Source organism: Parasteatoda tepidariorum, chromosome 6 (assembly GCF_982258835.1).
Source record: "Parasteatoda tepidariorum strain Cologne lab strain chromosome 6, Ptep-v5.0, whole genome shotgun sequence".
Taxonomy (NCBI): Eukaryota; Metazoa; Arthropoda; class Arachnida; order Araneae; family Theridiidae; genus Parasteatoda; species Parasteatoda tepidariorum.
Genome location: NC_141760.1, coordinates 18,721,749 through 18,747,202, shown reverse-complemented (window position 1 = coordinate 18,747,202; position 25,454 = coordinate 18,721,749). Strand labels below are relative to the sequence as shown.

Genomic DNA, 25,454 nt, shown 5'->3' with positions numbered 1-25,454 from the left:
TAGCTATTCTAGCAATTGAAATGTGTTTGTGAATATAACTATTTTAAATATATAACTATTTTATAATATAACTTATTTTAAAGTACAAAACTTATGTATTATCAGCGCAACTTAAGTCTTAGTTTTAATAACTAAATTAAACTACACAGCTATATTACAAATGCAATTAAAGTTTTACCTTAAATAACAAAACTTAACTATATGTTAGTATAGCTTAAGTCTTACTTTAAAGAACTAATGTCATTTAAGTACAAAAGTTTTATTTTAATGAAATGGACAGAAAATTATTTCTGGAAAGCTAATGATATGATATGTTAGAAGATGGAATAAAGAGTATTGCTATATATATTTATTTAAAGTTTTTACGTTTAGCAACTGATGTATGATAGTAAATGATAGTCTTTGAAAAATGTAAAATTAAATGATAATTTTTTTCAAAAAATATATAGCTTATTAATTCAATGAAAGATAATGTATAATAATTATGGTATAAGAAGAATATTAATATTAGTTTTCGAAACAGTTATTTTGTTGGATTTTAACTGAAGAAAATAATAAAAAATATTTGTTTTTTGATGTAATTTTAAATGACATTCTCTTATTATGCATTACATTACATTTTAATATATAAGTTTTTGCCAAAAATTATTTTGTATCATTTTTTACAATTTGTAACAATTTTAAAAATAGGTACATAGTGGAAATAAGGTAGTCATATTTGGAAACATATATCTGAAATGGCCGTTAGTTTTGTCAACAAATATTTCATTTATTCAATACAACATAGTTTAAGATAGATAAATTATCTTTCATTGATTAATAGAAAGTTTATAATGTAAGCAAAGAAAGAGAATGAATGATTAATAAATAATTAGTAATAAATAATTATTAATAAATTAATAAACCACCAAGCAAGTCATTAAAGGCTGACTGTTTGTACAGCTTATTTTTGAGCTGAAATTAATGCCATCGATGTCTGTGAACCTATATTTTAATAAATAAATAAAAATAAATATGCTTGCTTGTATTTGTAATTTTTAAAAAAATTAATACTCATATATAAAAAAATATGAATCATGTAGTAATCAGATTACATGTAGAAGGATAAGCGATTTTTGATATAAAAGATATTAGGAGTATAAAAATTAAGCTAAGTACCCTTTTCAAAACTATAAATGCTAAATGAAAAATTCTAGATTCAAAGGATCCTTTCTGCAGAACAAATTATTAAAAGGGAGGAATGTCCACATAAAGAATGGACTGAAACGAGAGAAAAAAAATAAATAAGAAAAGTTAATGCTCATGCCTCGAGGCACTCCCAATTTCAAGAGCATATCAACCAGGTAGGCAGGAAAATAAATGCTTTTTTTTTCGTACTCTTCTTCTTTCTTTTCCTTCTTTTTTTTTTCTTTTTTACTATACACTTCCGATTGTCGGTTGAAAGAAGAGGAAAGGTGGGTTCGCGAAGTGAAAAATATAGCATTGATCTCCCTATTCTTTTTTAAAAATATCATACAGGCGCGTGCACTTTGTTGTGAGGGGTTGTTCTTTAGAGCAATTAGCAATAGAAATGTGTCATTTTCAGGAACCAGATTTAATTTAAAGTGTTTTTTTTTTTTTCTAAAAGCAACTAGCAATAAATATGCTTACAAAAAAATGTATTTAAATGTATCTGATACTTAACGATAATATATAAGAAGATTAATGTTTAATTTGATCTCCGTTGGGATTTATGTTTTATAATATGACTTGTGATACTACATTGAATTTATTTTAATTTTAATTATTATGTTATGTATATTGCATATATTAACAATAAATATTAACAAGCAATGCATATTATTATATATTGTATAAAATTAAATATATGTACAATAGATATTAAGTCACAGATGTTTCAGTTATTTAAACATATGTAATGATCAAATGTATATACCTGTGCCTTAATACAATACATATATGATATGGAAATTGTATCGTTCAAATTATATTTTATCTGAAATGGCTTAGTATGAAATATATCTGTGAACTTCAGTTAGGGAGTTCAATATTAATGTTTTTTTTTTCTTTTAAAATTTCTTTTTGAATAAAATGAGATAAAATAGAACATTTTTTTAGCTGTAAACAGCTGTGTAATGGTATTTTATAAAATACGCAAAATTTTAATGCAAAATTAAGCAGATTTGGTTTTGAAAATGTGAACATAAATTGCGCCTGTAATTTAACTATATGAATGAAATGATAATATTTATAAAATATTTTTTTTGAGTTTTATAATTATGTGATATCTTCAAATTTTATAATTATGCCCTTTTTCAGAATTTTGAGGCATTCAAAAGTATAAAAATGATTAAATGTTAGTTTTAAAATATCTGTTGATTAGAATTCGAATTTTTTTTAAATTATTTGCGAACAACGATTTTATGCGACGTAGCTTTTTCTCCAAAATGATATTATTCCTTTGTGATAAAATTTAAATTAATTAAAAACAACGTTTAAAACCACAAATAGTAAAATTTATTAAAAAGCTAAAGAAGTTTCGATATCTCATAGATACGCCTTCATCAGTACATTATAAATAATTCCGAGTTTATGTTTTTTACAATTTTGTTCGTAAGTATAAAGAACACAATTTTTTAAAAAAATAGTGTAAAAAGCATAACAGCTAAACTAATGTTCTATTATATAAGCGAATAAAGTGTTATGATTGAAATTTGAAATTTAACTGCAAAAAAGAGTGAAATTAAAATTCTAAAAAGAGTCAAAGTGTTTTGAATAAAATCAAAATTGTGAATAAAGCATTAGGTATAAAGTAATTAAGCTTTAATAGTAAAACGTGAGTATAAATGTTTTGGTTATGTTTAATGTTTTAATAGTAAGTAAAGCATAATGAAGGAAATTAGAATCCTGCAAGGGAATTAGCAAAATTTATAATTTAGCTGGGAATAAATTATTTATAATTAAATCTTGTGTATAAAACAATTGTTAAAATCTAATTTTAACTGCGGAAGCATTATAAAAAATAATAAATTTAATACTGAACAAACGCAACTAATGAAATATGTCATAGCTGACCCCATAATAAAATTTATAATTAATGCTGTATTTTAAATGAACCAAATATATTGTATATATTTTGTGAGTGTTCCCTCAAATATAAAATGCTTCCGCTCGTGCGTTACCCTCTTCCTTTCACACGGTTGAATACAACAGAACATTTCCCGGCAGGAAAGCCCCTTTCTGTTAGAAACAGCCCTTTATACCTGGACTCACCTTTATACAATAGGAAAAAAAAACGAAGAACCTCGCTAAAATTCACAAAAAAAAAAAAATCAAACAAAACTCTTCGGAACCGCTACGATGTTCGAGAAGATAATATTGAGTCAGAATGTTCGAGCATCCTTGTATAGTGCACTAAAGATAGTCATTTCAGTGCAGATATTTTTTATTTTTTTTTACTCTGGCATTTTTATTTCCGTTTCTGTTTTATTATTTTTATGTTCGACTTATCTGATGAATGAAAAGGGTTGGCTGTTAAAATGGTGCTTCAGAGATGGGTGGGGGAGTTTATTTCAGGTTCTTTATGGAAAAGAAAGTTCTGTAGAACAATGTTTAATTTTTAGTAGCTTGGAAACAAATGTAAATTTGATTTTTTTAAATATATCATAGAATAATGAATAAAATAATAGACTAATAAAAATACGATAAATCTAAGAAAATATGAATATGATCATAAGTGAATAGTATATTTACACAGAGAAAAAAAATGTGCAAGAGTACTGAAAAAAAGTTTACTGTACATAAAATATTTCGAACGAATATACTGCAGGAAATAAACCAGTATTTAATATTAATGTGCTCTGATTTAAACGTCAATTAAGAAATCAATTTAAATTCAGTATCTGAATTAAACTAGTTCCTTTGATATCATATATCTTTTGATGGGATATCATGGGATACTTAAGAGCAGTTGTTATTCCCCAAAGTTTTAAGAGGCTTCTTCAATATCTTATTGCTGGTTATTGTGCACTGATTCGTCATCACACAAGAAGTAGTACACTGCTATACGACTTTACAATACTTGCTTTGTTTTGTTTAATGTAATTAATGTCAAATATATGTACATATATGAGGTTAAAAAAGCATGTAATCTAGATTAAAATACAGAAAACATTTTTAACCTTGACATTGTTTAATGCAACGAACCGTGAAATTGCGAGACATTAGTAACACAGTTTCTCTTCCATGCAGATTGGAGAACTTTTTAATCTTCCGCTCCTATTGTTTTTTTTAAAAAGATTTTTATCGTCTGCCGAATTGCAATTAAGATTCAAAGCACAGGTTGCAAAAGAACTTTAGAATGTTAAACATTTTTCATTGTTCTTAATCTAACTATTCTACAGTGATCGCTTCGGTAAATTTTTATTACCGTTCAAAAAATCTTTAATAAGCAGAGACATAAAAAACTATAGATTCTTACAAATTTTATTTTAATCGTTAACTAATCCTTACATTACTACTTCAAATTTAGAAACAACAAGACTTCTGATAAGGAGAGACTTCTACTTTTCAAACCACAATATCTATCATAGATGGAATAGAATCAGTAGCAGAAGATATGAGTACCGTTTTATGTAACTTATTTCTCTTTCTCATACTGTAATTCAAAATAGTTAGTTAGGATATTTTTGAAGGTTACGATTATATCTTTCTGAAATTATATCATTTAATAACTGTTCCAAATTTACACAAAGTTGCATAGATTTTTTTTGAAAAACAGGAAAACATTTTGTCTTGAAAGCTTTATAATTAAAAAAAAATATTAAGCTCTATTATTTTTATCGCTTTCACTTAAAAAAAAACACTAATCTTATCGCCAAAAGAATTTCTGTTTAAAATTTCTTTCTTTTTCTATCTGAAACATTTTTTTTTCCAATTTGCTTTTTCATAATAGGAAAATAGTTTTCTTGTAAAAAAAATCAAACTTGGATAATTGTGCTATTATTGTTTTCACTTGAAAAATTCAAATCAATGAAAGACGACACCACTCGCCCAATATATTAGAATCATAGTACTGCAGGATCATAGATTTTACTTCATTGATTTTTTTTGTTGATTTTTAAAATCCAGGTCGAGAAAGAACTTTTTTTGATGAATAATTAAGTGATATTAAAATTTTTATTTATTATCAAAATATATACATTCAAATAATATTATGCTAATGATAATGTTATTCTTATGTCATTTATATTTATAATAATGTAATAATATTACATATTATGTTATTCATATTTAAAATAATTAAATAACGTTAATTATTTTGATGAATATTAAAATTGCGTTAAAAAAGGTACGCGTTGTGAACAACTTAGTGATGATGACAACTTAGTAGTACTATAACTCATATGGATGCTCATAGTGACATAGTGACAACTTAGTAGTACTATAACTCACATGGATGCTCATAGTGACATAGTAACTCATAGTGACAACTTAGTAGTACTATAACTCATATAAATGCTAAAGAAATATTAACTTAATAATTTTTAAATTACTATGTTGCCTAAGTTTAAGTGGCTTTGAAAACAGGATAAAAGCTGATTTTATCCAATTACTGTTATTACAACGAATCTGAAATCAGGCCGCTAGGCTAGAAAGGTCAGTTAAACAAAAAAAAATGCATCACAGATTTATTTTCTTCATGAGATTAGGAAACGAAAATATAATGAAGCGTTTTCTTTACATTTTATTTTAGTTTCTATTTATCCAACAAAAGATGATATATTAAATTAAATGGAACATTCTTCGAAATATTGTTGTAAATCGTTAATAATTAAAATGATAATAATTAAAAATATCTAAGATTTTCAGAATATCGTCTGGAATTATCCTGTTAAACAAATCACATTAGGAACATTACTTGAGAAAAATTGTAACTTTTACAGCAATTACAGTTTAAGTTGATTGTTGCAAAGTGCCACCATTCTAAATATTTCTGAGAACATTTTACAAATCTTCAATATTCTGTTCATTCCACCCGATCTCTTATAATTGTTTCAATCACATAAATGCTAATTGCTTATAAACTTAATTGTGCTCTTTATAATATCAAATATTAATTCAATATGGTAAAAATGATTTCAGACATTAAAAAAATAAACTAAATTCACCTGTTTATATTTGAGTAATTTATTCGTCCACTAACTTCTTGAGAATTTATTTTTGTTTATAAAATAGAAATTTAAGGCAAAAATTTTCTCACGATAAAGTTGGAAAAATTTTGAAAAGGCCACTGTGCCTATAAAATCGATCACATGAGTAATGTAAACACACTTTTTTATGGTGATTGTCCAATAATACTAAAAAACGCATATTTATAAAATTGACAGGTAGACTCGCATTTTACTTAACCTGTCCAACGTAAGTGCTCTTAAGATGATAGATGTAATTCTTCCGAAAAGCTTAAGTGATTTTTGTATGTCTAAGTTAGAAAAAGAGCAAAACACTCCAAAAAGTAGGTAAGTTTGACACTTGAATATGAATAAGGTATTTCCCTAGGTTCGCAACCTACTTCTTTTTTCTTCTTCAATATCCTTGCGTATGTGTAACTGATTTTAAATTACTTTAACTTATTTAACGTCGCGTTGTTTTAAATTTTAAATGAGATGTGACTTGAAACTGCAAATTATTTAAAACCAGTTTAATTTATTTTAAAATATATTTCCGAGTTCGTCTAATATATATAAATATATAACCGTCGTAGAACAGTGGACTGAATTTTCAGTTTACGGCTACCGATGTACAACCTTATTGCCTCGTAATTTTGAACCCAATCCAGAAGACAAGGGAACTTCTGGATCAGGTATTGGGAGAAATTTGCCTTCGTGGAGGACTTTTTGATGGAACTAACTCGCATTTGCATTACATGGAAAGGAAAACACAGAAGCTCTCCCAGTTAGCCTGACGGTAAGGGGACTCTAACACATGATCCGTCTACCACTGAGGATATTTTACGTCAGCACTGTGGTCGGTGCAAGCCGGACGCGGAATTCTTATCGACCAGCCATCGCTGAGATTCGAACTCGTTTCACCTCATTAGAAGGCGAACGCTCCATCTCCTGAGCCACCAAGGCTAATAGTGAAATATCTTAATTATTCCCTTTTAACTGATATGTCTTCAGTATTATTCAATAAAAATACACATTTATCCCTACTCAATAATGGAGCAACGTTATAGCAATTCAAAATTAAGAATTTTCCTGAAGCGAAACTTCATTATTTTTCATAATGGTATTGCAATCATAATTATTTCATATTAATGTGCAACTAAATAAATCTTTTAAGTAAAAGAGGGATTCAAATGCTATAGGAGTTTACTAAAGTAGATTTTATAGATGGAAGAAATTTATTCTATGTAATAGTAACGTAATTAAATAATCATAAGAATAAAATTTATTATACTTTTTTTTAGATAAAAAGTGAAAACGATATTAACTCATGATTCGCCACTCAATGAAAACGATATTCAAAATAATTTTTTTATCTCCAGATGTTTCCCTAAATTTTAAAGATAAAAATGCAAACAATTTTCATGTTAAAAAACGTTCTTGTGACATATATTAAGATTTATTTAAATTATTAATCTACACAAGCAGAAAAGTTTCTGCTAAAACTAACGTACTGTATGACATTTCTAAAAAAAAAACCATAATTGTGGTTAAGAAACTCAAAATATACGGTATTTAAATCACTTATTTGATAATGGTTTCCGTTCATATTATAACGGTTTCCGGGAAATTCTGGTTTTCAAAATTATATTTCTTATTATCTCACCCTTTGTAAAAAGTACAAAACTGAAAAGTAAATTCAACCAAATAAATGGACTTTTATGACAAGCTCAAAGCTATCAGGATAAAACTATCAAATTTTATCACATTTACCAAATTTTAATGCGTATTATAAAACAATATTTTATTGTTAATTTTACCATAATTATTATCAAACCACATTCCTTTTTGGTGGTCTCATAGATCCAGAAACACGGTAAATTTTACCATATTCCGACAGTTTTGACCACGCTTTTTTTCCCTCAGTGTAATAAATCTGTATTCACGGAACTAGTCTGTATCACACTTCAATGAGAATTTAAATCTGTTAAACTAGAAAAAAATGAAACAAGTTATTATTTTAAATAATTTGTTTAGTATTTGAACTGAGCGAAAGTTTCAAAATAATTTTTTACGAGTAGACATAATAATAAATGGATTATTGATTATAATATTTATTTTTAAAATAGCTATTCAGTTTTTATTATGTCTGTAATTATAGTGTATATATTACCCTTGTCTTATCATAAGGTAAATATTTTTCATACATCATTAATTTCGTAAATTTATCTATATATATTTTTTGAACCACTATTTTGAATAGCAATTTTTTTTTTAATATTTTCTTTCTTTTTACGATTTATCCAATATATAAATGACTTGTTTTCTTCATACTTATGGTTTATAAAAATTTCATTGAGTTAATAATTTAGCAAACTATATGTTGCTCATTAATAATTTTAAAAAAATAATTTTTTTCCCCGTCTAATATTTTTTAATGTAAGATTTTTTCATAAGAATTTTTTCCCCTGTTGAATCACGTTTTATAGTTTCACGTTTTATAGTAAATATTAAAACGTTGTTAAGTGAGTTACCGCTTCTGAAAAAGTCATTTTGAAAAAGTCATTGAAGACTGCATATGTCATAAAGAACATTCAAGGTTTAATGTTTGTAACAAATGTAAAATTTAAGATAAAATTAACTTTCTTTTCTTCAAATTAAACAATGATTTCAATTTTTTAATATTCGATTCAAATATTTTCTTGATGAAATAATTTATGAGCCATATTTGCAAGACAGTTTTTTTAAAAAAATCGAATTTAATTTTTTTTACAAAAAACAATTAAAAAAGCTTTTTTATTTTGCTTGTGAAGATACATTTTTTTTTCTCACGAATGTAGAACTATAATGCATGGAAATATTTTGTACTTCTATCAGTGTTTTTTCCTTTATTTCAGTTTTTTCTTGCCTTTTCTTAATGACATCAGTGGATTTTATTTAATACTACTAACTTAATTAATAGTTTTATACAAATATATAAAAATAATTGAATGCATACTTCTCTTTATAAAAAGCACATATGTTTAATTAAACTGAGTTTCCAAGCACAAAAGATCTGATTGAATAGTAAGCGTGCATTCAGTTAAAAGTGCGAAAAATTCCCATCTTAACAGTTTAGAAACACTTAAAAACTGCATTCTTTATCGAGTAAAGGTATAAGTAGTTTAAAAAGTAAAAATGGTTCACTAGAGAACTCACGATTATTTAAAAGCGTGGAGAATAGCATCCATAATACTTTAAACTCTCATTTATGCATGTATCAATATGCGTGCGTGTATTCTGAATATCTCTCAAATCCGATTATCTGTCACGCAAATCAAGGTTACTAGTTCTGTCACTGAACGATGCCACTGTTTCGAATACTGCATCCGTTCTATCTCATCCCTTGGATTTTATGTTGTGATACGGATTGTTATTTCTTCTCCATCCGGATTAAAATACGCTTTAATTTATTGTTTGCAAACGTAATCATTTATTTTTTTTATTCATATAATTATCATTTCAACTATAGAATGAAATCTTCTTTCAATGTTTCAATGCATTATTATCAGTGCTATTAGAAATCAAATTTTTTGTGATAGACCACATTTCTTTCCCCACAAATGGCAGTTAATTCATCAAACTGTTCCTTTGTATTGTTTTTAGATATATGTTTTACAAGCCACTAGAATATCAATTAGATGAAAAAATAATAATAAGACTATCTATCTAGATTACAGCCAGATACCGAAAATATCTTGATATTTTTGTCATTGCCACAAAAACATCGTGATGAAAATCATGATGTTTTTCACAAAAAAGTGTTCTTCTGGTCAATTTGAAAATGTGGCTTATTACTCCAAGTGTTTCAATTTTAATGATTTAGTAAAAATTTTAAACTTTTTAGGGAAATGCGCTTAAAATGTTTCATTTACACGAATGTTAATAAAATTAAATTCTTATGCATTAAATCATTAACAAAAGCATTCCACTAGGTATTTGTTTTTTAAGTATCATTGTTAAATGAGTTTTGGTTAGGTAGAAAAAACTTTTGGTTTAGAGGTAAAAGGTAAGCAATAAAAATATAAGAATAACCAACATAATTGTAATAACAAGTAATAATAAGTAATGACGTTATTATAAGTAGCATTTATTGAAAAAAACTAATAGAGAATAACAAAACTTATTAAAATGAAATCGAGCTTCTATTTATATTTATTTCTCCATCAGGTAAAATAAACATTCACTAAACTGCAAAAATTTTAAGATGAAAATGTTTTATTAAAAATAATATTTTTATTGTGTCAAATTTATTTCAGGAACTTCTTTAAAAATTTGAGAAGAAGTCAATAAGTTCTAATTATTTTTGAAAAAAAAAATGCGTTTAACTCTTGAATTAGGTACTTGTACTTCAAGAAGAAGATCACGGATACCCACACATGAGACATATGACGTCAGTGTCAGTCAATCGTTTAAAAGCAAAATAGCGTCTTAAAGTTGAGCTAAGTTTCTCCTCATCAGTTAGAATGTTAATTAACGCAAAGTCAAATAAATATAGCGTCGTATCGCAAATCGAATTTGCTGAAATATAATTCTTTATCTTCTATATCTTTTACTTAATTTAGTTTTTATAATTAGTTATTTAGTTAAGTATTTATTAATTATTTGTTTATGCATTTTATGGTAACCGTGATATATTTCTGTTTTGTGCACCTGTCAACTTCGATGCATAGGAAAAATATAGAGAAAGAATTGAAATCTTTGTGAAATAATCTTTGTGTAAGAATGTAGAATATATCACTTAAAAAATTGATGCTTGAATTGCTTGGCTCATTCGAAATAGAATGGAGAGAACAGTTGATAGTAAACAAATGTCACTTTTCAACAACATATACAATATATATATTATGAATATCCGACATCCGATTATAAACATCTAATATAACATTATAAATATTCGATTATAGAAACAGACAACCAACACGCTCAATTAATTTTAACCTTACGTTAACCTTTAATTAACAAATGTCGCACCGCTCTTTAATTAAAAGAATGTTTATGGGTAATTGTCTCTTCACTAACATTTTGTTCAACACGAAACTTACTGAAGTAAATAAAACAAAAATATTATTTAAATTAAATTACTGCCATTTTTCCTAATACAATTGGAGAGAAATCGAAAAATAAATTTTACTTTCACAGAAAGAAAAAAAAATCAAAAAATAATGAGAAAACTAGTTTGTTTTAGACAAATATGGGAATTGGGGGTTTCGAAATTTATTGTTCAAAATGTTTTCAGCTAGAATTAAAGTCTTTGATTTCTTTAATATTTATTTATTTTTTAAGGGAATTTTCTTTGGACGCGAAACCATTCTTCTGCGCATCGAAACGAATAGATCATCCCAGAATTTTCATTCCGAAGTTGCTATGGTTACGGAGACAGAAGGCAATTATACCACCATGAAGTTAACTTGCATTTTGTAGAAACGCGATTAAAACTTTATTGATTTGAAACTTCTATAAGCTTACTTAGGACTTCAAATAGTTGGCATGCGAATTTTTTTTTAAAGAAATTAAAAACTATTTCATATTATTTGCTCTTGGTCTATTACCCATTATATTTTACAAATTTATGCACTCGAAACCTCAACGCACAACAATTATACTTGCAGACCAACAGCCTACAGAATATATGATATAAAAATAACTGATATTTTCTTTTCGAATTGTAAGTACTCAGCTTTCAACTTAACTATTTGAGCAAAAAAAAAGTTTTTCAGGTACAGCATGTATTTTTATTTTAATATTTATTTCTCGTTTTTAAAAAATTCCTTAAAATTATACTGATAACAGTGAGCCACGACATTTAAAAAATTTAAACATACATCTAAAGGAACTGAATTTGCTCTCTTACAGTAGTGTTTTTGAGTGCTAGTTTTTAAGTATCTAAAAAAGTGTTTAAAAAATGGATTGGGAATAGAGCTTAAGAACTAATAATGAATAAATTCATAAAAAATTGAATGCAGTTAAAGTGTCTTTCATTTTTTGTGCACACATAAGCTAGACAAAATACATTTTAATTATTAATGCATTAACTAAAGATGCTTAACCATTTATGGTATAATGTATTAACAAAAAAAAGAGGACAGAGAAACAACCAATAATCGTCAAAGCTCATTAAACATGGAATGTTACGTGAAAGAACAATGCGTCTTCATTGTTTAGTAAAATTTCGAACATTAATCACTTCCTAGTCGAGTAAACTGTCAATTTGGTGATCACAACTGACCTCACAAATCATGCGATTTAACCCTGTTGGACATGATTAATTGTTTTTAAGAATTAATAGAATTTCTTAATGAAGAATAGAATTTCTTAAGAATTTCTTAAGTGCCTCAAAGTTTTTCAAAAATGGTTATTAAAACTAACACATATGTCATCGCGAAGAAAAAATTCTGGTAAAATTGCCAGAATGTTTGGAAGCAAAATTTATTATTACAAATATTACATTAAATAATAACTTTTTAAAAATTAAAAATCTGGATATTAGGTCAAATAAAGAAAAATATTTTCATTAGCTATGAAGGGGAGTTATTGAGAGTTATAAACAGGAGTAGCTCCTTATTGTTTTGACTTTATTCTCTTTAAAATTCAAATTAAAGAAAAAAAAAGTTTTTTCATTCATCATTAAATTGCAAGCAAGAATTCCAAACTTAATTATCATCAGAAAAAAACAAAATCTCTTACACAATCAAAGCGGGGAAAAACTAAGTGTAATAAATTCACTTTCAATGAAATGGATATGTTTCCTTAGAATTCTTCCCAAGCACCGCCAAGCGCCAAACGAGAAATAAAATAAACACTTTTCTGCAGAGCACAGTTAAGCGGCTCTTCACCTCGACAAAACTGACCACGAACTTGACCCCTGAGTGTCGAGTAGACATCATCTCTACATAAGAATTGAGAAACAATGGCTAACTCGACCATGACTCTGCGTTCTGGTTGGACAGCCTTCATCCCTCACCGGAGAAAATAAATGACAGCGAATCTCATCAGAATGACAAAGACCGAGTTCTTCTGCATTCGAATATTTTTTTTCTTTCTGTGCCAGCCCTACACCTATGAATTCTCAACAGACGGATGTAGATAAAAGATGTCTAAGAGCACCATTACTTCTTCTCTAATAATCTACCTCTTCAGAAAGAATGGATGGTTTTAGAAAAGTAATTTAAACTAGAAAATAAAATTATTTGAAACTTTTAAGGTCGCTTTTCGAAGGCTCCGCCGTTTTATGAAATTATACTTTTTTTGTGAATAATATGCTATTTTCATAACAGTTACTCATGGCTGTTTAGACAAGTTTGGCCCATCTAAAGCCAGCGCTGCCTACGCTTGTTTTGAAAATGGGGAGAATCACAATATATAGTGTTCGGAGTCTTGGTACTATGAATGAGAGGTTTCTAGGAAAGTTAAGGTCTGAAATGGAAGGGTTTTTTTAAAAAAAATTATTCCTTAAAAGGTTTGCGCTTGGCAACTGTATTCGAAAATATAGCCAATGCTTAAGTATTGAAAATGATATTCTTGAAACTATGAAAATTATATTTTCTGAAATCATTCATTATACTGTATGCATAAAATTACAGCCTAAAATAACTCCTCTAGTTCTGCGTAATTTATCTTTTTTCTTTATGAAGGCTGTGTCGCCTTAAGAAATGCCTTCATTTTTTAATAATATGCTATTTTTATTACTGTTGCCATTTTGTAACAGTTATACTTGACTGTTGGCTAAATTTTGTCAATTTGTAGCCAACACCCTCTATGCTAAATATAGAAATGGCGCGAAATTTCAATATTGAGGAAATCGTCAGTTTGTGCCCTGATTATTCATTACTTGAATGCTACATTGTGTTATCAGCATGTTCATCATCTCTTTTCATGCCCAGTGGCAAAGAAGGCCCCCTGTCTTGTTCTCTACTCTCCTCTGTTAGCCGCAGCCCATAAATTTGAGATTTGCGGGCTGCAGCTTTACATCCTCTAGTCTATTATATAGATATTATATACTGTAGGCCTTATATACACTGTAAACATTTGCATTAAAAAACAGAATAATTAACTTTCCCACTGACAATTTCTGTTCTCTAAAATTACATAAATTTATTGTTTAACTACATCGTTATCTGCCAAAGGAGATATTTTTTTCTGTTAATAAATAAAATCTGTAACTATTGAGACAGATTGCATCTGTTGAGTACAAATTTTCTCAGTTTCGAATATGAAAAACTGAAGTATCAAAGCGGTCTACAATTAATTTAATGCATAGAAACAGGTGCTGATTGGCCCTTATTGTGGTCAAGGAGCTGGTGGCCTACCAGGGACGTTGGAATGATGGAGAAAAAAAATTATTCAATAATTTTTACAATCGTTATAATTTTTGAATACTCAAATGTCACGAAAGGTCACACAAAAAATAGAATAATTAAGGAAATAAACAAAATTTTAAAAAATCTGGACTCCAGTGCAAACCATGTCATATTTCTCTGCCGTACCCTGACCAACGGAAAATATCTGATGCGGACAGATATTTTCTGTCATGTTTTGATACAGGAAATTTCTGTAAACGTGTTTTTCCTGTAGCATAGGGACAATTTCTACCCAGTTTGCTGTCAGAAATGTTTCGTTATAAAACAGAATATTTTTTTTACAGTGAGGGAGTGTAAGATTTTAGCTTTCTGTCATCTGATTTTGGGTTTCTACATTGTTTAGGAGCAGAAAAATATCCAAAAATTGAGAATTTTTTAATGAATTTAATGATTTTCATCAAAAGATCTTGATGAATTGGCGACTTTTTAAAAAGTACAATATTTCGTTCTTTTTAATATTTAAAGCATTTGTTTCCTTTTGAAGTCCAAACAATTATTTTCAGGCAAAATGATGCAGGTTGTATGGAATGAAAGCTTCAATTCGAGTTAAAGGAACTCAAGTAGTGCATTTTTTTATTTTCTTTGTTCTAAGATCATCGAAGAAAAGTGGTTTTACAAAACGTGTAATGGGAGAGATAATATTTTTCGGATTCAGCTTAACGCGGTAATCTCCAACTCCCTTTCTCTGAAAACATGTTAAGTTGTTACAGATCGTGAGAAAGAGCTTACCAAAAAATGGTTTCATAAAAGATGGGCTTTTGATAATAAATTTTGCCTTCTTTATTTTCCCACATACTTCTGGGGACATTTTTATAGTGTGAATCCATATAATTATGATAGAGATATATCTTTGTTTCGTTTGAAAAAATATTATTTCAGAATTAAATGAATTATTTCTGGAATAATATTTGTTACCCGAAATTTAAGTAGATAAATAATTACTCATTTTATTCACCCAAATGAGAAAAAATGATATTTCTTTGAAGTGACTTTAAAAAATAAAAGAATTTTAAAAAGTTCTTCAAAACGTTTATTTTAAGCTTTTGTTTTTCGGATTATGTAAGGCTTATCAAACCTTCTCTTTAAAAAAACTATTTTTCAGCAATATTTTATTAATATTGAAGAATTTTGAAGCCGATATTTATTCTTTTTTTAATATAAAAACATCAATGCGATATTTTTGCATATTCTAAGATTAAAAATTGCACCCCTAAGAAACCTTTTCTAGGTTTCAATTGTTTCTTTAAATATGTTATTTTTTTTAATAGTTATTTTAAAATAATTGAATTCCTGATATTTATCTGAACCATTAAAAATATTTTCAGTTTCATAAATTTTGTATAATAAATACATTTTTTATGATATACATTATCTTATAAATGAATTTTTCTTTAAATAGTTTAAAAATAAACTTATTTAGCAAATAAGAATGATTAATTATGAATAAACAATGATATTTTTTAAAATGTGATTTAATATAAATTAATTTGAAGCATATAAAATTTAAAATATATTTAGTTTTCATTTATGTTAAATACTCTGCGTACTTTGTATAAAATATACATTACATCAATTTAAATAAAAGTAATTCGTTTCATATTTAAAATAAATTTATGCTTATTTTGAGCAATAATTATTGAAAAATAATAATTTTCTTTGAACTCTATTATCATGCAAATTGGCTGCAATCTTGATCATATCTTAAGTTTAACCCTTTTGCTTTGCAAACAAATCTTTTTAATGCTTGTTTCGTTATTTTAAGTTTCAATTTCAAAGAAAAAAAGCATCCTTTTAACATTTAATTAAGATTGCAAAATTTTTTTAAACTAATAACTTGAAAGCATACTATTATGTTTGGTTTTCAAACAAATTTAAATTGAAGGGAAAACAAGAGAATCTTAAGCGTGTTAATTTTGCTTTGTTTTTTTAAACTTGTTTTCAAGTTCATGTCTTCAAACTTTTATTTAAGGCTGACTGTACACAACCAAATTTTTTAAACTAAGTTGAAATAAAACATCATTTTTTATTATTTTTTCAATCTTTTCTAATTTTTGAGCTAATTAAACTCATATTATCACTTTACAATAAATTTTTTAGCCAATTTAGCAATAAGCATTTCTTCGTATTTTGTTGAAAATAGTGTTATTTTTTCCTCAATTTTTAAAATTATTTTTTTTTTCTTCTTTATTAACGAATCATAATTTACTATTATTTATTTATTTTTTGTAACAACTGTTTTGATAAATAATATTATCTTTACATTGCCCTGCTAACAACATAAAAAAATATCATCACATTTTATTTTTCATTAGGAGTTGAAATATTAAGTTAAAACAAAAAATAAAAGAATATTTGAATAATTTTTTTTACTGTTTCATCACAAAAATGATTCCTTTCAGGTAATCCGTTAATTTTTAATTGAGTTTGAGATGTTATTGTTCGAAATTAAATATTGGGTAAGAAAATGAGTGTTAGTCATAATGATAAATTTAATTAGCAAAAAACTGTGAAACACCATGAAAAAAGGGAATAAAGTCAAAATAATAAAGATTTTAATTTAAACTTCCTTATAGAATTTAATTTAAATGCTTTTCAAATAATTTTTAAATACTATTTAAATATATTTAAATACTATGAAGTTTTAAAGAATGATATTGTTTTTCATAAAATCTATTATGAACTGGTTCTTTAATTAGTGTTTTTAAAAAGTTATAATTTTCACAAATACGATATAATATAACATCTCGTTAAATTTGTTTCAAAACTCACCGTAACAAGCTCTAAAATGTGTATCCGATAAAAGTTTTTTTTTCTAACAAGAGTAATTTTTTAAACATCTTTTCCATCAGCTGATTTTTTTTCGTATAGAAACTATCAATTAATGCTTTACTAGAAAACATTTACTAGAAATACATCAAAAATAGTCATAACATTTATAATCATAATGTTAAAAAATACTTTTTAAAATAAGAAATAAAAAATAACATTTGAGTTAGGTGATCTTTTCTAAATCGATATTTTTCACCACATTTGACTTTTTTCATTCTAATTATTTGAAGCCAAAATAATTTCGTTTGGTTCAAACAAACAATCATAGAGGCATTTTAGAAAGCTTAAAAGTATAAAAGAAAATATCTTCAAAAAAAAAATCTTTTTTCAATTAACTGTTGTCTTCTTGTGCAGCAAGAAAATTGAGACGCATTGAACTCTTTTTAGACAATAAAAATTACAGTATATTGACTTGACAGGCTTTATTTTCATCGATTTACTCAGACGACTTTTTTAAAAAATAAAAAGCAGACGAGAGAATTCTCGCAATAAAAATGATAAGAAAACATTAAAAATCAATAAAATCGTTTTGAATGAAGCAAGCAACTTGAGTAAATGATGCACTGAGTGAATAAGAATAATCAAACATGTCACTCTTTATAAAATACAAAGTAGAAATAAATAAATAAATAAAAGATAAAATTGAATAAATTTTTTGAATTATTTTTATCTTGTTTGATCAAACTACATGCGTGGAAGACAAAGTGCTAGGATTTTTTTTTTTTCATTATTTCTTCGTACCACGTGATAAATGTTCTCTCTCAATTGTAAGAATCTCTCTTAGTTGCGCGAGCACACTTTTCTGATCGATAACAAAACATGCGCTCTTACGGCCGTTTTCTCTCGTCTGCTTTTCGAACGTTTCTATGCTTTCAGTACATTCAACTCTTGGATAAAGAGGAGAAAAATTATATCAAGAGTATTAAATTTTTGGTGTACAAAGGGATCTTTGTTTTAGTATTAATTTTTAGATTTTAGGTAACAAAAAAGCATTTCTAAGTTGTGTATTTAAATACAAATTAACTGATGCATAGTGAAGATATAATTATTTGATGTTTCAACATCAAAAATTTAAAACTTTATAAATGTAATTACAGCTATTTATACACTTTTGAGATAATTAAAAAGGAAAACATTCTAAAATTTACGTTAAGTATAACAATACTTTATAATAAATATATTAAGTGAAAATGCGCAATTCTGGCAAAATTTGATCAGACTTTTAAAAGACAATTAAATAAATTTGAAAGTTTCCCCTTCCAAACAATAATTTTTTACATAAATAAACGCTAAAAATTTATTTATCATAGAAATATAATAATTAAAATTCTATTTCAATTACAGAATTTACAATCATAAATGAGAAATGTTTTCTTATGCAAAACCTAAATTGATTTTGACTTTTCTAAATCAATTATAAAATGCATCTTTTTTGGATTGAAAATATATCGTTAATAATAAAAGTTATGCTAAATAGTCTTAAGCAAACAAGAAGTTAGATTTGAAACATGTTTGCAAGTATTATTAAAATGATAATTGTTTAAAGGGAAAAAAGGCAAGTCAGATAATTAATGGTTTGAGAAAATTCGACAAATATATGTATTTCTTAAATGACATTGATAATTCTATCGACGATATTGCTTTCACACACGGGAAGATTAAAATTTTACAAGCTTACATTATGAATGCCAAAAACGAATTATTAGTTGATTCAAATAAAAATCTTAAAAGCTGTTGTAAAATTGATTTAAATTTTTTCCTAAAAAATGATTTTTATAAAGAAAAACTTACAACTTTTTTTTACCGACAATGTAAAATTATTTTCATTTGGAATAAATTTAAAGTTTTCCAGCCTGATTAATAACAAAACAAATCTTTCGATAGTGTAAAATTTTAATCGATTTAATTAAGTATAACATGTTAATTCTTAAACTATAACCTGTTGTGTATACATACATTGCAGATTATTTTCATGCTTTCAAAGAATTTTAAAAATATAAATAAACTAATAAAAGAGAACGGAATGAATTTTTCATTCGAATTTCTATATTATACTTGTCAACTGTAAATAAATTATACGTATCTACACTTCAAGTTTTAGAGCCATAAAAATATAAGAAGAATCTATGAAATATTTACACTTATGTAGCAAAGAAGGGCAACTTATTGTTTTTATTTGAATTTTTATTTTTACAATTCTTCGTTCAAAAAATAATACGCTTATTTTTTTCCAAAATTTTTATTCTTTTTACTTTACGTTTTTCACAAATCTGTTTATATTAATTTGCGCGCTGAGTTTTGCAGATATTTATTTGCATTTTAAATTAAAAAATTGTGTAAACAATTAATTGACAAGAGTATTTGTGTAAACTATTGTTGCACAATAATATATCACCTAACAAAAAGTTTTGAAATGCTTTATTTTGAAGAAAAAAACAGTAACAATTATTTTTTTGAGAAAACGATTTAACAAATGAAGCATTTTCGTATTCTTTTTCTTATTTTCAATTTTATCTGTTAAATAAAACAGCTCATTAAAAAAAAAAAAAAAAAAAAAAAAATGATTCTGTATAAATAATTTTTCATGGTCTTAAAATTTGATAACAAGTTCCAAACTACAAAAAATAGAAATTTATAATGCCTGAACTTGAAACATTCGGCAACAACAGTATTATGTATGTATAACGATTTGTTATTTTAAAGAAATATGAAGAATTTGAGTTCGAATTTCGCTGTTAAATAATTCTTTTCCTCAAAAAATCACTCAAAAGAGCAAAACTTTATGAATAATAATAATGTGCTAAAAAAAAGATTGAACTGGAAGCTTAAATTAAAAAAACAATATTAAAATTCTGCCTCAAATGTTGTACTTATTGCAGAAAATTTGTACTTTTTCTCACTTTAAATAATTATTTTTGAATAAAATACGACGCATATTATCTTACGTTTCGACATTATGAGATTGATTTTTGTTTTCTTTGATTAAAAAATAAGATGGATTTATCAAACTAAAGAAAAATAAGAATGTGATTCTTTTAAAAAAGATTTTGAAGAAAATAAAACCAACCAAATGATCACAAGAAGCAACAAAAAATTCCTAAGTTTAAATAATTTAAATTGTCACCTCGTAATGTGAAATAGAAAAACCACTTACCTTGACACCTGGCGGAAGAGCAGGAAGCAAATAAGATCACAAGGAGAGCATATGGGAAGTGGATGGACGACATCTTCCGCTCTCATTCCCTTCTTACCTTGGGAGAGGGATAAAATGATCTGCGTAGATTTCATCTCAATCAACCGTTTCCCGCTTTCTCATTCAATTCGATGCGTACGCTCTGCCATCTAGGGGCAGAAGCAAGAACTAGTCGGAAAAATAATGTTGTGTTACTTCGATTGCCATCTGGAAGCAAAATGGTGAACTTCACTTTCCGCTTAAAATATGAAAAAAAAAAAAAAAAAAAAAAAATTGTTTAGCCGTTTTCTCTCGTATATCAAAACGTAATTTCAATGATTTAAAATTATGCTTAGATCAAATATTATTAAACTTTTTAACTTTAAAATTGTTATAAAACAGATTGACTAGAAATTTGAAAATTTTTTATTAAAAGTTTTTTAAAAAAAACAATTAAATTTACAGAACAAATATTAATTTATTTTAGAAAAAGAACGAAATACAAGAACTTATGCCATTACTATAAGTAAACAATAATACAATACACTTCTTGTTATTATAAACTGTTACAATTATATACAGAACTAAATATTTCTTCACCGTAGCCCATCCTAGGTCCGGCGGTGGTAGAAAACCAAGAGACAAAAGTTATAGCAAAACGATTAAGGGTTTGAAAGCATAAACGTAGAGTGAAAGAGATTTTTGGCATTACTTAAAAACTTTCATGCTGTATTCTGTAATATATTCGCATACCTAAATTTCGACGTTTTATTTTCTAAAAATTTAAATAAGTTAAAATGATACCAAAAACTTTCTACAGTTACAAAAAGTAAATAGTATGTTTAAAAATTATTAGACTTTGTTAATAGAATATGTTTATAGAATTTGTTTAATAGAATAGAATATGTAATGTTAATAGAATATGTTTAAAAAATTATACAGATCATAAATTAAACTAAATAACTAGAAACCACTATCATAAACTAATGCTGACATTATTGAGTAATAATCGAAATATTTTTAAAAAAATAATTAAATGATTTTTAAGATACCATTTACATAAAAGTGATTACGATAGAATTACTTTGTTAAATTCTTGATAAATTATCTAAATAATTAACTTTTACTTAAAAATAGTTTAATTAAATTAAGAATAGTTTTAGTGCCTTTTTAAAAAAACTAAGAAGTTTAAAAAATTATTGACTGGGCGCGTGCCCCCCCCCCCCCTCCTAACTCTATTCCTACGTTCTTAAATTATTCGTGGTTCCGTGAGCTTGTCTTAAGTTTCAATGTCAGCTTAATGCCTTTTATAATTTTGTCATAACTTTTATGTTCTTGGAACTGAGTCTAAGATTCTTAAGATTCTAAGAACTTAATTACTCTATTCATGGCATAAATAAAACGGTTTCAGACAAAACGAAACTTAGCATCAGCTTTCCAACCATTTCCAAAACAATTAAAACACTATTTCAACATAACATTTGAGAGATATACTTAGGCGAAGAAAACGTTGTTTTGGTATTAATTGGGGGTGATGGCGATACTAAAAGAACGATGCAATGGTATGTAATCAACATAATGTCTTCTGAGAAGTTTGTTGTTGTGTAACCATGATATCCGATCAGAAAAGTGTTCTACGATTTATTTATAAAAGACTGCTTACATTGAAAGGTTACATAATTATTTCGTTTTTAATATCTTCGGCACTAAAATGTAATTTCTTAATTCCTACACAATCGAAATATGTACCTTCTAAAATTTGTTACTCAAAACTTATGTTTTTTAAAAATTTGTTGACGTAAAATAGGTGGGAAGCAATTATCCAGCTAATTTCGTGTGAGTGGTAAGTATGATGGACCGTTGTTGTTTATGGCATAACATTAACTTTACGAGTTCTTATTATTTTGTACGGCTATCGAACTTGCAAACAATAGTTTAAACTTTCTAAATTTTCGTAACTGACATCTCCAAGAAGAAGGAACAATTTTTAGCATAAATTTGTTTTGAAAAAATATGCTTTACAGATATTTAAACATATTTTAATTAATTTTGGGTCCACTTTTTTGAGTAAAAATTAACACGCTACTAACCGTTTCCTAACGTATTTTTTTCCATTTAATATGTAATCCCCTCCCCCAGTTTTAATTTCTTTTTCCGATAAAGAGAATTTTTTTTTATACCTGAAAAAGATAAGCAAATTACTTGCTGAAATTAGTAACCTCATATCATTTCTCCTCAGGAGCTTAGGTAACATTCGAACTAGTACAATCGAATAAATTCCAAATCAAATTCAAGTTTTAATTTCCTTTTTCGATAAAGGGAATTTTTGGTCATACGTAGAAGAAATTATCATATTACTTGCTAAAATAAGCAAATCGCTAACCATTCCTTTTCAAGAGCTTAGGTAACACTCGAGCTGATACATTCAAATAAATTCCGATTGGATTTCAAACTTTAATTTCTTTTTTCGATAAGTAGGGTTTTTGGTCATACGTAGGAGAAATTAGCAAATTACTTTCAGAAATTAGCAAAGCTCCCCACTAGCTTAGTTAACATTCGAACTGGTATATGAGCTTTTTCATTACTATGAGAAATTTTTAGACTGACTGACTAATAAAATAGAATTAGACAGAAATAGAAGCATCTTGTGTCCTATTTCTTTCTTTGCCTATTTCATCATCAAATCTTTAATTGGCTGAAATAGAGATGTTTTTTGATTTGTTGGATGTTAAAGACGAAATGAAGACTTAAAGTTATGATAATGTTATGTAAGTAGTTATGTAAGTATGTTATGCAAGTAGTATGTTTAAAAGTTATTACAATAGATTGATAGAATATGTTTAATAGAATGGAATCTGCTTAAAAAATTATGTAGAGCATAAATTAAATTATATAACTAGAAGCCACTATTGTGAACTAATGCTGAAATCATTAAGTAATAATCGAAATGTTTTTTTAAAAAATCATTAAGGATACCATTTATATAAAAGTGCTAAGCATAGAGCTATTTTTTTTAATATTATCGATATTATCTAAATAATAAATTTTTTATTAAATTAAGAATAGTTTTTTGGTGTTTTTAAAAAAAAAATCGAAGATTTAAAAAGTTCTGAAGTTTTAAAAATTATTGAGGGGGCACGCCCTCCCCTATCCTTCCCCCGTCGCTAAGCCTACGTTTAAAAGAAATTACTTTAACGTAAGTTCATAAGGCAATATATAATTAGGGACCGTTCAAAAAGTACGTACACATAAATGGAGAAATTTCAATCCCCTCCCCCCCCTCGTACATTACAGTACATAAGATCTCACTCCCCCCCCCCTTAGAGTGCGTACATTTTATTAGTCCACCCCCCTTTTTCATAAAAATGAAAATAATTATATTTCTAATAAAATTAAATATTTATTTAAAATAATTTATTCATTTAAATTATTTAAACAATAACACACAACTTTATCTTTGAATCTATAAATAAAACAATCTTATCTGATCAACATAAAAATTTCCTACAATCAATACAATTAATCTACAGTATTTTCCCAAGGACATTCCAAATGCTTCTCGAGGGACACCAATTCAGCGTTACTCTTGTCTGCAACTGATGAAAAATTTAGATTATCTTCATCAACGAGATCATCTTTGATCCACTCTGCATCATCTTCGTTTTCCTGGTTTCGGAGGATTCTTTCTGTCGACTGATCCAAAAGTTCTTTCTGTCGACGAGCTGCTACACGAACTGGTCTTACTTTGTTGATTAGCAAAGAAGATTTGCATATTTTCTTGTGATCTTTCAAACAAGTTAAAGATGCAAAATATGTACCACAAGTAGGACAAATTTTGCGTTTAATATCCCCTCCTACCGATGGGCATGCTGCATCGTATGGTATTTCTGTGATGGAGTTCAAACCTATCTTTTAACAGCAGCTTTTACAATTGGCTCCAACGTTTGAGATAAAAATAATGATGAAAAAGTTCCTCGTGGTTGATTAATATTCGGGGAAAGTTTGGTGTTTGCAATTTTTTATTTTGCGAGACAACTTTTTTTGAGGACTGATTTACTCATTCTAACAAGTGGTCGCCGAGTGAAAAAAAATACAAGAACAAACATATGTATAATACATGTGTAGGAAAAAGTCAAATTAAAATTTGGTGTATGCTTATAATGTACGCACTTAGTATAATACCTCCCCCTCCCCATTGTACAAAACCGTACAAAATAGCAAATCCCCTCCCCCTCGGGATGTACGTACTTTTTGAACGGCCCCTTAGCTACATTTCTTTTCCCTATAATTCGAGATCTTAGTAAAATTATTTAATTTTTAATCCTACGCCTGTCTACGGCATCTGCCATTAGTTGACGAGCAACAGTTAGCATCTATAATTTTCATTAAAAAACTCAAAAATAATGGGGGTCAGTTCTTCAGGTGAATGTTTTAAAAAAGTCATCCCACAAAGTAAAGATCAATTTAGACATTATTCCATAGTTTGGATCAAAATCATTATTAACCACCATCAAGAAACACTTAAAGGAAATGGTTCGTTAATACAGTAGATTTGAAAAATTGACACTCAACCCTTAGGAAAATTTGCCATAGAAGCCTATGGTAATCTATGGCAACCTATGGCTACCATAGAAATTTGTATGGCAAGATACCATACGCCTATGGTTACCATAGAGTTTTGTATGGCACAACACCATAAGCCTATGGCTATCATAGAGATTTGTATGGCACAACCCCATAAGCCTATGGCTACCATAGAAATTTATATGGCAAGATACCATACGCCTATGGTTACCATAGAGATTTGTATGGCAAAACCCCAAAAGCCTATGGCTACCATAAATATTTGTATGGCAGTATACCATAGACTAATGGTAACCATAAGGA

General features: G+C 27.1%; 1 protein-coding gene across 2 annotated transcripts in view; it reads right to left on the bottom strand.

Annotated features, from left to right (window-relative positions):
* The window catches only part of LOC107454090 (uncharacterized), a 93,071-nt gene extending 72,383 nt beyond the window's left edge, over positions 1-20,688 (bottom strand). For both annotated transcript variants that reach the window (XM_016071146.4, XM_087165497.1), the window contains exon 1: positions 20,550-20,688. In XM_016071146.4, coding sequence (XP_015926632.2) covers positions 20,550-20,622 — 73 coding nt within the window. In that variant the 5' untranslated portion in view covers positions 20,623-20,688. The remainder of the gene's footprint in view (positions 1-20,549) is intronic.
* Between the last annotated feature and the right edge of the window lie 4,766 nt (positions 20,689-25,454).